Below are 14,445 nucleotides of genomic sequence, written 5' to 3'. Positions count from 1 at the left end.
CGAGAAGGGCACTTCACTGCCGTAGTCATCCTGCCCCCCTAATGCGTCAACCTCAACTTAACCATGAGAAAACCTCAGACTGACCCAGATGGAAGGACAGTCTACAACATAACGAACTGGTACACTTCAAAAGTGTCAAGGTCATGAAACAAGGAAAGACTGAGAGACAATCAGATCAGACGATGGATTGGACCCTGGACCGGGAGGAGGACGTGAGTGGGAAAACACGTGCACTCCGAATGAAGTCTGGGGTTTCCTGAGGAGTAAAGCACCAGTGTTAGTTTTCTCAGTTCCGATGCTCATGCTGTGATTATGCCAGACCTAGACCTTAGGGGAGGCTGGGGAAAGGGCATGTGGGACTCTCCAGACTGTACTTACAACTTTTCTGTAAGTCTACAATTATTCCAAAGTAAAAAGTTAGGAAAATACTTGCGACCTTCCTCCATATATGGAAGGCACTATAAATAGGGGTTACAGTCCCTGATTTCATGGGACTTATGTCCTAGTAGGGGAGATGACATACAAATAAACCGAAAAGCCACATCTGTCATGAGTAAGTAGTAAGAAGGGCTGCAAAGCGAAATTAGGACAAAAGGAACAGATTGTGGTGGCTGGTGGGTCAGAAGCAAGCTTTCTATGGAGACGACCGTAGGAGGTAACAATGAATGAGGATAAGCCTCACAAACTCATTCATTAATTCAACAGATATTGTTCCAAAGCCTGCTACGTGCCAGGGGCTTGGGGATACAGCAGGGAGCCAATGCCTGCATCCCTTGCCATGCTTTCCTTCAAGGAGGGAAGAGGAAGAAACAAGTCAGTAAGTAACACCGTGTGTTCACTCGTGCTAAGAGTTCTGAACGAGAAGCAGGGGAGGGGGCTGGCGGCATGGAAAGGGGGCGTGTGTACTTTTCCAACCCCGGCTTTGCTGGGCAAGTAAAGCAGAGGCCTGAAGGAGGGGGTTGGATTTCTGGTGGAAGGAATGGGACGTGCAAAGATCCGGGGTGGGAGTGTGTCTGCAAAGTCCAGGGCTGGCAGGGAGGCCAGTGTAGCTGGACCGTGGCAGAGAGAGGAGCGCAGGGCCCAGAGCGAGCCATGTTTTCTGGGTTGCAGTTTGGACTTTCTCCCCACAATGGTAGGAAGCTGAGGAGGGTTCTGAGCCTGGGGTGGGGGTGGGGGGGCAGAGTGTGGTTCGCTTTCCGGGAGACCACTGTGGATTTTGGATGGAGAACGAACGGCACAGAGGTCTGAGTGACAAGAAGGCAGCTCCAGTGGGTCCAGGTGAGAGAGCACTGGGCTTCCCTGACGGGGAGCTGTGGGGGTGGTGAAAACGCAGACTCTGAGTTCATTTTGAAGGTTGGCTCACAAGATTGAAAGAAAAAATGGATCAGATGTGGAGGGTGCGAAAAAGAGATCAGTCTAGAGCAACCCCAAGGTTTTTGGCTGGAACCGGACATTTAGAAGAGAGGTTTGTGCAGGGGGGTCACACGTTTCAGAGAGAAATCAAGAATTCTATTTCAGCCATGTTTGAGATGCCTGTTTGCCAAGCTGGTTGGAGGGGTGAAGTACGCCCTTTCCTGACTCTTCTGGAAAAAACAAGACTGTTTACTGAGTGCCCACCACATGCCATGCACTGTGGCTACCACGCATGTGTCATCTCATTTCATCCTCACACCGGGTGACGGGACATGTCATTAGCATCTCCATTTTATAGACCAGGAAACAGGCAGAATGAGCAATGGCGGAGTCTGGATTTGAATTCAGGACATTGATGGCAGGTCTGGACTCAAAACTGCACGTTCTTGAAATGTAAGGGAGGGCACTAACATCAAACAGACATACTCTTTCAAGTTTAGAAGGTTCTAGAAAAATGGCCAGGTAAGACAGGAGGAAGGGACTCCCTGCAGCATGGCTCACAACTCAGCTCGCTCATGGACTGTCTGTCTCCTGTGTGCTGGACAGGCAGGGTCCAAGGGACAAACGCTAGCCAGTGTGGAGTCCCGGGTGGGATGGGGAGCCAGCCCACGTGAGGGAAGGTTCCCCAGAGGCGGAGAGACATGAAAGCTAAGGCTTTGTCTGCACCAAGACTGGGGTGAGAAGTCCCTCATGCAGAGTTCTTTCTAGATGTGTGCAAAGGGGAGTTTGGGTTTATGAAGTACAGACGAGGAGAGCAAGAACCCAGGGTTTCCAAGGAAAAGGAAGGTAATAGGTGAAAAGACTTCTGCTGTGTCTGCAGGACATTCAGAGATTAAAATGAACAAGCCGAGTGAGTACACATCCGTGAAGTCATGAGAGAATGGGATTGGGACTGGTAGATGTAAGAGGATTATTTTTATTAGAATAGGTACATAGACAGGGGCATTGTGAATGTTTGTGGACTATTTTAAAGTAATCACCAGTGGGAATTAGAAAACAGAGGCTTCTTTCCAAAATGCTTTAAGAGATACAAGCAAATAGCAGAGTCCAGACACAAAAAAGCAAAAGTGACAAGAGGAAGCAAATAAACATATATGTGCATTTATAAGAATTGGCCAAGTTAAAGTGTAACACAGAACAGGAAATGCAAATGGTAAAGATCGCCCTATTGAAATGAAATTGTTATTCTATAAAGAAATACAATGTGACAACTTGTATAAAGAACAGCTAACATAAAACGACAAAGGATGAAAATCAATGGTTGGTCACAGATGTAACACTGGAATTCTAATTAAAGGAACTGGATGGTAATATTAATATGAAAGGATAATTTATAGCAAAAAGTATTATGCAGAATAAAGGGTCATTATACAGAGATAAATTATATGACAGAGATACATCAGAAAACTTTATGCATCAATAATAATGTAGCACAAAAGAAAAAAGGACAGCCTAAAATTACAGAAGGGAAATTTTAACGCCTACTCTCTTCCTGGGACAGAGCTTGACGTCCAGTCTGGGGCATAGAAAATATGGAAATTACATTCAAGATAGAGTTAATTGATTTCCAATCTTACACGCTAGCATTGCACTGTCTGATTGGATAGTTGTATGGCTGCCGAGCACTTTGATATGTGCTGAGTGTGGGCTGAGGTACTAATCTTTAAATTGTTTAATTTAATTAAAATTTAAATTTAAAAACTTGCATTTTTCTGGCAAATGCAACTTTATTGCTTTGGTGGAACTACACTTTGCGTTAACCACTGAACAAATTTAGCATCCAAATTTAGATGTGCTGTAAACGTAAAATAAACACTGGATTTTAGTCTTATTGCAAAAGTAAGACTATAACCATCTCATCAATAATTCTTATGTTGTTGCATGTTGAAATATAGTAATAATTTGGATATGTTGGGTTCAGTAAAATATGTTATTAGAATTTATTTCACCTGTTTCTTTTTACTTTTTAAATGAGGCTACTAAAAAATATAAAATCACATTTATGGTCCCCATTATTTCTATTGGAGAGCAATGCTGAAGAAATAGGATGTACCTTGTCTTGAAGCGTTCAGAGAACTGTTTGCAAAAACCAACCATTACTAGATTAGGTTGTAGTAAAAGAAAATTATAGCGGGAGAGTCTTCAAATCCAGAGAGAACTTTCCTTTATTAAAAAAAAAAAAAAGAAAAAACTGAGTCTAAAAATAAAAATGAAAACATTAAACATCAAAACTTGCAGGATGCAATCAACTCCAACATAGTCCCAGATCAGTGATTTTTATCCGTTGTAGGGTCAGACACCTCTGAGAATCTGATACACTAGGCCCTTCTCCCTAGAAAAATGCACAGCCAGAATTTTGCATTTAATCTGAAGAGGGCCACACACATCCAAAGCCCCCAGGCTACAAATGCCTCTATCATCTAAAGTGAAAATAAATTAACTAAGTAGGCAATTAAGATTCAAGGAAAATGAAACAAAACCCTCAAGGAAACTAGGAAAAGGAACAGCAAGATAAAAGCCAGGATAAAAACAGCAGAATTGTTCAATCCATGAACTGTTTCTTTGAAAGAAAGGAAAAAAAAAATCAAACAAAACTGAAAAACAGCAAAGTGCTAGAAAAATCAATTAAGAAAGGAAAAAAAAAAAAAACACGCATCAGTGTCGTTAGAAATGAGAAGGAATGTACATTACCAAAAACAACACGCTGGAAAAACTCAAATTTTTTTTCCTGTAAAAATCTAAATTCCCCAAATTGACAGAATAGAAAACCTCCATCAACAACAAAAAAATTTCTATATTTTCTAATCAATAAAAAAATGTATTTTCTGCTCCCCCAAAGGGCATTAGGATGTGATGAATTTGCTGGTAAATTATTTCAGATATTTGAGGTGCATTCCATGCTTTCAAAAAGTCTGTGTTCAATATTTCCTGGGTGCCTACTCTCTGAACAATATAGGATCGGCCCAATATAAAGTCGCTGTCAAGTAAGATAAATACTCCTGTGTCACAGAAAATGACCACTGGAAGGTTATCAGTGTGTCATGTGAAGCCAACATGACTTTGATCTCTAGACCTGATAAGGGAGAGAACTTCCTAAGCTTTGCAGTAATATAAGACGTAACAGAAAAAAAAATTATATGTATATATACATATATATGTGTATATATATGTATATATACATATATATATATGTATATGTAACTATGTGAACATTATCTCCTCTACAATTAAAAATTACATACTTACAAAGAAGCAGACAGGAAATTATTTTGGAAATAATGTATATAAATTAGTAAGCACAACAACAAGACCTCTAAGTGAACAAAATAATATTTAAATAAGAGGAGCTAACTTATAAACGCTTACTGGAAATGGTCAAGCTCAAATTAAATAAAAAAATTACTACCCTACATGTTAAATGATTTAAATTGACTTCCCTCTCCCAGCAAACATTTCCTTGTGTTAGCCCCCCCAATCTTGGCTCTTCTGGGGCCAATTCCCATGAATATCTTTGGATTTATCAGGTAGATTGAAACAAGCCTTGTCTGCTAGCAAGACAACTTAGGCAGAAATAAAGCAGCAGAAGTCAAGGAAACGCAGATGGGTACTCTCATGTCACGTGAGGACAGTCGTTTTCAGCACTCTGTGACAGACTTGCTTTGACCCCTATAAATAAACAAAGTAGTAATAACAGCCCAAAAGCTGGTTTTAGAATATTGAAACAAAACATGCTTTTCTCACTTCCCTGCTTCTTTTTTAAAAAAAGACAAAATAAAAAAGTGAGACCGACACCACTGTCTGTCATCCCATCACCTGGTAGGTAACGCATGCTCGTTGAGGAAATAACCTTCACAGAGAAAAATCAATCCGTTAGTCTTACCCAAGCTTTTTCCTGGGGATTAGACTTTCCTCATCAACTTCTGTTTCTTCCCTGCTTCATTACTTTGGAGTTCTAGCCAGAAGCAGTAAGTGTCAAAAAAAAAGCCTTTTTTAAACTTGACCTGCAAATTTCAAGTGAAGCGGCGAAAGACTGGTAAATCTGGTTCCAAGCAGAGTAAGATGCCCAGGGCAATCGTTACCGCCATATAATTACCTGGTACAACAGAAATTTCTAATGGTGTCTCATTAGGTATTAATGACATGAAATAATTACTGTTAAAGTGACCTTTTTGTCAAGGGGATATAAACAAGCGAACCGTTTAGCACCACGGTAATACACTCAAATTGCATCTTGATGGGATTTGGACATGTGGTGAATTCAAAAGTGAACATCTTTCTATAATGGCTTGTGCTGTGTACATGGCGAGCACCAAAGACTGTCTTCAGTGTGTGGGTCATGCTTGGCATAAGTCTTACAAGAAGCCTGCCCTGCAAAACTTCTATTGACAAACTACACTTTCTATAAAGATGTTTATTGGCTCTTTGATACCAGTGGGGAACAAATCCCCAGCCCCACAACTTCCTGAATAGCAGGAACATAAACCATGCTATGGCATCGTTGGAGGGGGTGAATCTGAGCAATTCGAACAGCTAGAGGCTGATGGCTCCCCAGTGCCCAGTCAGATTTATCTACATCTAATTTGCAAAATGTTGAAACGCGTTCGACAAATTTTCCTACCTCAGAGATTTAGCTACTGTTACCCAATTGCTACAGCTAGTAGTGGTCATGAAAAAAAAGTTCCTAGTAGCAATGAAACCAACATTCACGAATTGTGGGGTAAAGTACCTCCCAATGTACGTGCCAAGTATCCAAGCTTGTAAAAACACCACCTAATGCTGATTTTTAAGGGGACACAGGAGTCACCGGACTGACTGGGTTACACAGGACGGAGGAAACGTGCAGTTACTTAATAATGCTTTTGGCAGCGGTGGTACAAACAGCGCCGGGCCTTTATATACAAGGCAGCGGCGCCTTCATGAGCCAGAGACCAGATTATCTTGGAACTGAAAAGGTGGCCTACCTTTTCTCAGCTTCCTCCAACAGGACAACTGTAAGAACACGGACATAGCTTTTCAGTTTGCAAAGTGTTTCTCAGGGAAATGCCCTCGTCCCACGTTTGCAGATGAAATAACTGAGGCTGAGTAGCAGCTACAGTCTTATCTCTAGTCAGACCATCTTAGATTCAGAACAACATATATTTCTAAATAGATGGAGGAAGATTAAAAGGAAGGTTTTTTTATTTATTCCAACGATGACTGGAAGCTCTGCCAAGTCCCGGGGTTTACGGTTTCCACGCGAGATTGTGCTCTGAGAGCTTGTGGTTTTTTCCTAGTGGATGGACTCAAGAAGAGAAGCCTGCCCTGCAAAGTGGGTGCCAGCAGCCCACGAACGCGGTGCTTATGCACAGAATTAGGTGGTGGGTTAGACGGCAGACAACTGTTGCCAGCCTGAAAATCGGGGAAACAGCAAAGGGAGATGTATCTGTTATTTCTAAGGAACATCAGAAAGAAACTTGCCAGGACTATGAAGAGAAGGGAAGAATTACAGACTTGTAATTTGTTCTAGGACTGACCACAGTCTTGGAGCTGGGAGACACCGTTAAATGGGAACCACTCAAAACAGTTAAAAAACTCAACACCAGGGCTTCTAATTCAATGGTGTGTGTGTCTAAAACTAATCCAGGCATGTCCTTGTATGTTGGAGTATGACAATACTATTTCTAGAACAGCTGTTGGATGGGGTAATTAGGGCAGGGAAATTCTATGTCTATTTTACTCTGGCAGGTAGAGCCTGGCTCATAGCTAAGGATTGTTCAATCCGTAATGCATAGGTGTAGATCGTTTTTATTACAAAGTCAGGATAGGAGGGGAAAAAAGCCACTCAAAGTTTCAGTAATTCAATAATTTATTCCTCTAAAAAAGTGTGTAAAAGTATATAGCTCTCATTCACAAGGTATATATGAATGACATTTAAAATGGAGGCCTTTTAGTATTGTTTCTTTTTATCAAAGTCTTTTAGTGTACTGTACCAGCGCTATACTGTAGTTTTTTTTAAATGAACTTCACATATTTTTGTATTCTTTCAAATTGTTTGCTATATATAAAAGAAGCTCACTGCAAAATGCTTGAAGGAAAAAAGGAAACAAAAGAAATTCAGAACTTCCCAGAAATGTACAGCTTTTACATTTAAAAAAGGTTCTGAAATATACATACAAGCATGCTGGACAATCCCACCCACTCTCCCCTTCCCATTTCCCCTTTTGAGTTCAAACCATGGTAAGAGTTCTGATTTCTGCAGAATTTCCAAAATTAAAAATAAAAAAGAAAATAAAATAACTTCTCACTCTGTAGCAAATCCAGGGCTTGTACATTTCAGATTAATTCAGTAAAAAACTCACAAGTAAAATAATGCATATTTAAGGGAAATATTATACAGACTTTTTCACACAGAAGTACATAATAAGATTTTTTAAAATCTATTGCCATTCATTTATTTTTGCACAAAAACGTATAAATATGTCACCAGCTTTTCTTAACTTAAAAAACTTAAATAAAAGACACCAGATGAAAACTACCCTTTGCTGCCTTTTTTTAAAATTTTTTGTAGGGGTTTTTTGTTTTTTGTGTTTTTTTCTTTTTTTGCTTAGAATTGGGTTTCTAGGGAAGAAAAGCCCCTGCATTAAAAACAGCCCATTTTAAAAAAAAATTCAAAGTTCTGATGAATTCTGGGAAAAAAAGCAACCCCAAAGTGGTAAAAGATTACAAATATCTACTTTACAATTTGTCTTCTCACCAAGATAATTTTATACAAGTTTACAATCTTCATCATCTTATGCTCTTCAAAAGGCCTTGAGAATTTTTCCTTTCTGATTAAGAAAAAATAGCACTGCAATATTTTTAAAGTCAATTTTACACTGTACACATTAGATACAAATGGTTTTGATATATCAGATTTTTTTAACCTATACATTGCGAAAGTCAACCCCCCTTCAATTGGTGGTACAGAGAACAAAATTATCCATTTACAAGTTATTTCTCTGCTTTCACATTCCCACCACACCACTTTTTTTTAATATAATGTTTTAAACGTTAGATTATTTCAAGAAAAATACTTTTACAAAATCATATCAGTTATTACATTTTTCCTTTTTTTGTTAATAACCAGGATATGGTAGTCTCTTGGAAGAACTTTTAAAATTTGCATGATTCTCTCCACAGATGACTACAGCTCAACAGCCTGATCAGAGCGGCTCACAGGAGGCCAGCCCATGCCCACTGCCCTCAGACAGAAACGCACAGCGACGTAAGGGTTAGAAACGGAGTCTTAAAGACAACCCTCTTGGGCCTGGAATGAGGAGTCATAAAATACTTCAATTAGCCATTAATGCTTTAAAAAGGCATTTTTTTTTTTTTTTTAAAAAACGTCCCACCAAGAAGGCTCAACTTCAAGTACTAATTTAATGGTTAAGTTGTAATATTTCTTTGAAATAATGTTCCTATGGTCCAGAAAAAATTCACCATATTTATAACTGATTTTATGAGCAAACACGTTCGATTGTAATATGTACATGAGTCCCTTTTGATCTAATGAGAGGAGAGGCCTGGCTTCCAATAAGAATTCACTAGAAAATATATTTCCACTGTGACTATATAAAACTAATGAAGGTACTTGCCTCCATTGCTCTGGGTTGAGCTTGACTGACTGCCTTCTGTATAAAAATGTTATCCTTCATGAAACGCTGGCCACTGTTAATGAGGAACATGGCAGAATGTTTACCCAGTTTGTTCTTAGTAAGACCTACTGCTGGGTGGTTTTGAATATATGACTTTGTCGGCATGATCTCCCCAATTTGGTTTCACTCCTTCTCCGGTTTCTAGGACAGAGGTATGGAGTCAAAGAATCCTATGGTGGGTCTGAGTTGGGTTTTAGCTACTGTACCTGGTCCTCACGAATTAAAAAAAATTAAAAGAAAGTCACAAAAACCGTATGACAAAACAACTTAAAATAAATAAACAAATGAAGAAGTCTCCAGACCTTTTGTATGTACACACAGGTATGAAGTTAGCCAAAGCACTCACATCAACCGAGAGGGGAGCACTAGGGAGAGAAAAACCCCACCGAGAAATCATGTACTGGAGCTGGTTCTGATTTGTAAAAAGTCCCAGATGATGGAGTTCAGGTAACCCACAGGCCATATACCAATAACTAGAGGATTTCATCCAAAGGGCCAAACTACCCTTATTTTTAAACAGAGACTGAAAACACAGACTCTTGTGCAAAAGGATACTGTCTCTTCTGTTGCCCTCTTAAAAGCCACCACCACCAAAAACTTCCTGTGAACCAGTGGTTTGGGGCCGCACATGCCGTAACACTGGCTGCTAGTCCCTGCTTACGGCAGTTTCCAGGTCCAGGAGCAGAGTCAGTGCGTCACTCGGGTAATGAACACTGCAGAAATGACACGTGCCTGCTGCCAAGGAACCACAGTGCAGGGCTGTGGGGAGTGGTCTCGAGAAGAGGATGTGGGCTGTCTGCAGACTGGGGCGGGCTCCTCGGACTGAGGTTGCAGGGAGAGGAACTGAGCCAGAGAGAACAAGTGCTTTTCCAATTAAAGTATATTCATGATGGCATTGTACAGCTGAGTGAGCACCACAAAGTGGACGGGAAGGCAGGAGGTGCGGTCCTGGGTGGCCGGATTGCACGTGAGCCAGGAGAGCGCGTTGTACTGCTCCAAAACAAACCTGCCGGAGAGAAAACACCAATCAGCGTGCGCTCCACCCGGGGAGGGGAGCCACAAATTCTCTCTCACAGGCCAGATGCCAGCGGGAGGAAGGCCTCACACCAGTCCTTCACTTGCCCCAGGCGCTGTCCCATCCTTCTTTTTCTCACAATCCCCCTTCCTTCTAGACTCGCACTGTCCAATATGGCAGCCACGGGCCATGTGAGAATTCAGACATGAAACAGGCCCTTGATTTCAAAGACTTAGTAGTTAAAAAGTATGTGAAAGAACTCATGACTATTTTCACATTGATTACTGTTGACATATTATTTTTTATTAATGTTTGATGTTATTCTATTTTTGATATATTACAATTAACTACTAAAATGAACTTCACTGACTTTTTATTATTAATGTGGCTACTAGAAAATTTTTAATTAGATATGTGGCTCATATATTTCATATTATTATGTTTCATATAATAATTAATGTGGCTCATATATTTCTATTGAACAGTGTTGCTAAAGGGCCCTAGAAGCCAAAATCATGATCAGATTCCTGCTTAGCTCTAATTCCCAAACCATTTAAGTCAGAAAACATTAGGAAAAGCTTGTATATTTTCTCAAGGTACAGGAAGAGTGTTTATGACCTGCTCAAATACAAGAGAACTAGTATACACTTTGGGGAGGTATTTTCCAACGATGGAATTTATGTTCTAGTTAATTTTATTCATAAAATCTGCATCAGAGAAGGTAAAAAAAAGTTTTTAAAGCCCAGTGCTGTAAGTTCCAGACCCTGTCTTCCTACTACCCAGCCTCATTGTGATCCACTTTCATTACCATGCGATGCCGCGTGTGAACAGGAAGCAAGGGCATTTGTAAGCACACGCATGTCATTTCACCGAGTCTGCTACAATGTCTGTCCCTCGCACGTGTGGGGGGACTTGGCTCTCACTGGCTTAGCAGACAGGGCTCCGCTGCCACAAGACAGCATCTCTTCCACGAATACCACACGTGAATTAAAACGCTTTGGAGAAAGAAGAGCAACTGCAAGCTGTACTGCTGTGTTGTCTGGGTCTGAATCTACCTTAAAACATCAGAGGTGGTTTTGGAGTCAAGTGGATGTGGAACCCGCTGAGAATTCCTGGCAGGGAGAAGTTCGTCGGTCTGTGCTACAGAGATGTGGTGATGCAGCGAAGCCTGGGGAGAGAACAGACAGTTATCTTCCTGGTCTAGGGAACCACAGGGCGGAGAAGAGGCAGGCCCATGTCTGCCAGCAGCAGAGGCTCTTAGAAATCAGGGCTTCTAGGAGTCTATGCGTTTTAAGCTGCTCAGGAAGCCCCATGTGATCCCACATAAGTCCCTAGTCTAGAGCTGAAAAATAACCTAGCACTGTAAGTGATTAAACAATGTGCCTCTTCAGGTCTTAATCTGTAGAAGGCCCCACAATCTGGACATGGCTGACTGTCCTTGTACTGGTGTTCTTCTATCCTGATTTCCCATAAATTGATAGTTCTAGAGATTCAGTTAGATTCAGACTATTGGGGGTGGGGCGGGGGGCAGGAATCCTCTATAACCGGCGCTGCGCCCTTCCTTTTCCTTCCCATCCCATCCCATCAGACCGCACTCCGCCTGCGGGCCCTCCTGACGTAACCTAACTGATCACTGGGTTCAGTAGGGACTAGCACGCTCCATCCGCCATAAAGTTTCCCATCAGTTTTTAACCTAATGGCTTTAGCACAGTTTAATTTATTAAATAACTAAGAAATAGAGTATGTAAAGGAGAAGCAATATAAATGCTTGATTCTTTATTTTCCAGTTTTTAGGTGTTCGCTATTCTAGCAGCTTCGAGAGCTGACTGATGTGTTGTTTTAAGCACAATTACGAACCCAAGGATTTATTTTGATCTACTGCTACTATCATTCACTTTGCTGACCAAATGGTACCATCCCTGGGCAATGGAAACCCCTCCAAGTTGGCTACTGGGTCTTCTGAGAGGACTCTTAATAATATTAGGCAATTTCCCTGCTTTTAAGCTTGACAAGATGTCCCAGGTTCAGTGTGACTAATTCTTACTTCAGACCTGGAATCAGTCACTTCTTTAAAGAATTCTGGAATGATCAATGGTATTGATCACAATCATGGCGATAGAAGTGTTACTGCTGCTAAGCTGTCACTGCTCCTAAGCCTTTTCAGTAGACAGAGCTAAAAAATGTATATACGTTTTCAGAGAGGAAAAAAATAAATAAATCTAGGTTCATACTGATAATGCTGATTCAAAATAAAGAGTCCATGAATAAAGTCTTTGATTTCATAATAATATGCTAAAGTCATTAGGAAACGAAAATTGCTTCAATTGTGTTTAACTTTCCGTGTGTGTGAAGGGGGGTGTGTGTGTGTGTGCACCTGTGCCTTACAGATTACTGAATGGTCTACACTCCACAGATGATTATATAAAAACATTCCTCCTTTTGTTACGGATGACTAATACTCCACTGAAAGGATACACTAAGCTTCTTCAATCAGTCCCCTACTGGTGGACATTTCAGGTGTTTCTCATCTTTTACATATGTCAGTTTTTGTTTTTGCAGTTTCTTTTGCATAGATTTCTAGATGTGGGATTGCTGTGTCGCAAGGGAAATGTGCCGGGCTGCACTATCTGGCTTCTCCCCACAGACTTACGTTGTCAAACCTTTGGCTTTTTGCCAATATATGGGTGAGAAATGGATTTCTTCCTAGTGTCTTTTAGCCAAGCTGGAAGTGGAGATCTTTTGAATTTAACTCTTAATCTGGATTAAAAGTTTCCAAGAAATATAATAGAAGGAACAAGTATAAATGAGGAATTTTTTAGCGGACTGCTGCCCTACTCCAGTGAAGAACGCTGATGGCCTGTCGCAGGGGTGGAAGCTACTGTCTCCACCCAACTTAACTGCACCAACAGCAACACGATGACGGACTGGGAGACAGACCGCCGTATAGACCACATGTCTACCACAGACTAGACGTACCCTTCAGTCCCCACGAAGTCTCCTTGGGTTAATATCATTCATTTCTTTTCGACATGGTTTTGAGTTCCTCTCCTAAATTCTACTCTCCACCTATAACTGTAATGAAAATATCCTCAGAGTATAAGTAGATGTGAGAGAAACAGGGAACCGATTGTGGTGACTAAGACAAACTTCTAACCAAAATGGAATTTAAGCGTAAGTCAATTCATCCCCCGAAATTTCAAATGTGATACCAAACCAACCTTTAGGAAGAGGGGGCACTGGTTCTGAGCCTGGGGACATGATGACCAAAACCACTGCGGGAGATTCTCAGCTTTGGCAGTTGATACAAAATACCCAAGGGCCAGAGGCTGTTGTTTCAGCTCCTCAGGTGCTTCTCTAGAAAGAAGACGCTCGCCCTGGCTCTAAAAAACAAAGTCCCAAGAGCATGATCAACATTTACCACTAAATAAAACCTTTAAAAAAAACAACTGAGTTATCACTGACATAGAACATTACAGTAGTTTCAGGTGTACAATATAATGATTCAATATTTGCATACGTTGCAAAGTGATCAACACAGTAAGTCTCGTTAACATCCATCACCACAAATAGTTACAATTTTTTTTTCTTGTAATGAGAACTTTTAAGATCCACTCACTTAGTAACTTTCAAATACATAATACAGTTTTATTAGCTATAATCACCATGGTGTACATTACATCCTATGACTTATTTATTTCGTAACTGGAAGTTTGTGCCTTTTGACCCGCTTCACCAACTTTTTATCAATTCACCCTACACATTGTAGTGAAGAATCCCCTTTCTGGCAGCATCTCACACAAAAATGCCAGGTAACCAAGAAAGGTCAACAAGGGCGGCACTGTCTCTGCTGCACAGAGAGAGCTGATGAAAACTAGGGCTCGGGCAGAAGGTAAACAGCCAACCTAACAACATTAGTCAATTCAGTACACGTACATGTTTATTTTTGTTGTTGTTATTGTTCCTTTTCTGCAGAATGTAAACTCTGTTCCGTGGCATTATTAGGTATCAAACTAAAAATGAAAAGAGTGGAATCTCTGACAGCTGAAGGTACCACGAAAGTCGTTTGCTCTTTTACCAGCAACCAACCAAAACTATACAAGTGCAGCTGACCGTCTGCTGTCAACGACACCAAACAGGAAACACAGCCCCTCACCAGTACTGGCAGGGCACCGGGACCACTGACCGACCTGCAGGGGGGGAGGCCTGCTCCTCAGGAAGCCTTGTTTCCATTTGCAGCAACCCCCTTAATAAGAGGCTTACTGTGTATTTCTGAAACTGACATTTGCCTCGTCTTTGGTTCTTTTAGCTCGTTTTCAGAGTTGAAAAGACAACTTTCATGCAAGC

General features: G+C 40.9%; 1 protein-coding gene across 2 annotated transcripts in view; it reads right to left on the bottom strand.

The window, feature by feature from the left end:
• Window positions 1-7,240: 7,240 nt before the first annotated feature.
• Window positions 7,241-14,445, bottom strand: part of MED13L (mediator complex subunit 13L) — a 271,629-nt gene continuing 264,424 nt past the window's right edge. For both annotated transcript variants that reach the window (XM_074321652.2, XM_074321653.2), the window contains exons 29-31: window positions 13,320-13,481; window positions 11,157-11,269; window positions 7,241-10,092 (exon numbers count right to left, since the gene is read on the bottom strand). In XM_074321652.2, coding sequence (XP_074177753.2) covers window positions 9,960-10,092; window positions 11,157-11,269; window positions 13,320-13,481 — 408 coding nt within the window. In that variant the 3' untranslated portion in view covers window positions 7,241-9,959. The remainder of the gene's footprint in view (window positions 10,093-11,156; window positions 11,270-13,319; window positions 13,482-14,445) is intronic.

Source organism: Rhinolophus sinicus, chromosome 9 (genome assembly GCF_057876585.1).
Source record: "Rhinolophus sinicus isolate RSI-liver-muscle chromosome 9, RSI-T2T, whole genome shotgun sequence".
Taxonomy (NCBI): Eukaryota; Metazoa; Chordata; class Mammalia; order Chiroptera; family Rhinolophidae; genus Rhinolophus; species Rhinolophus sinicus.
This window is presented reverse-complemented; position numbering and strand designations above follow the sequence as displayed.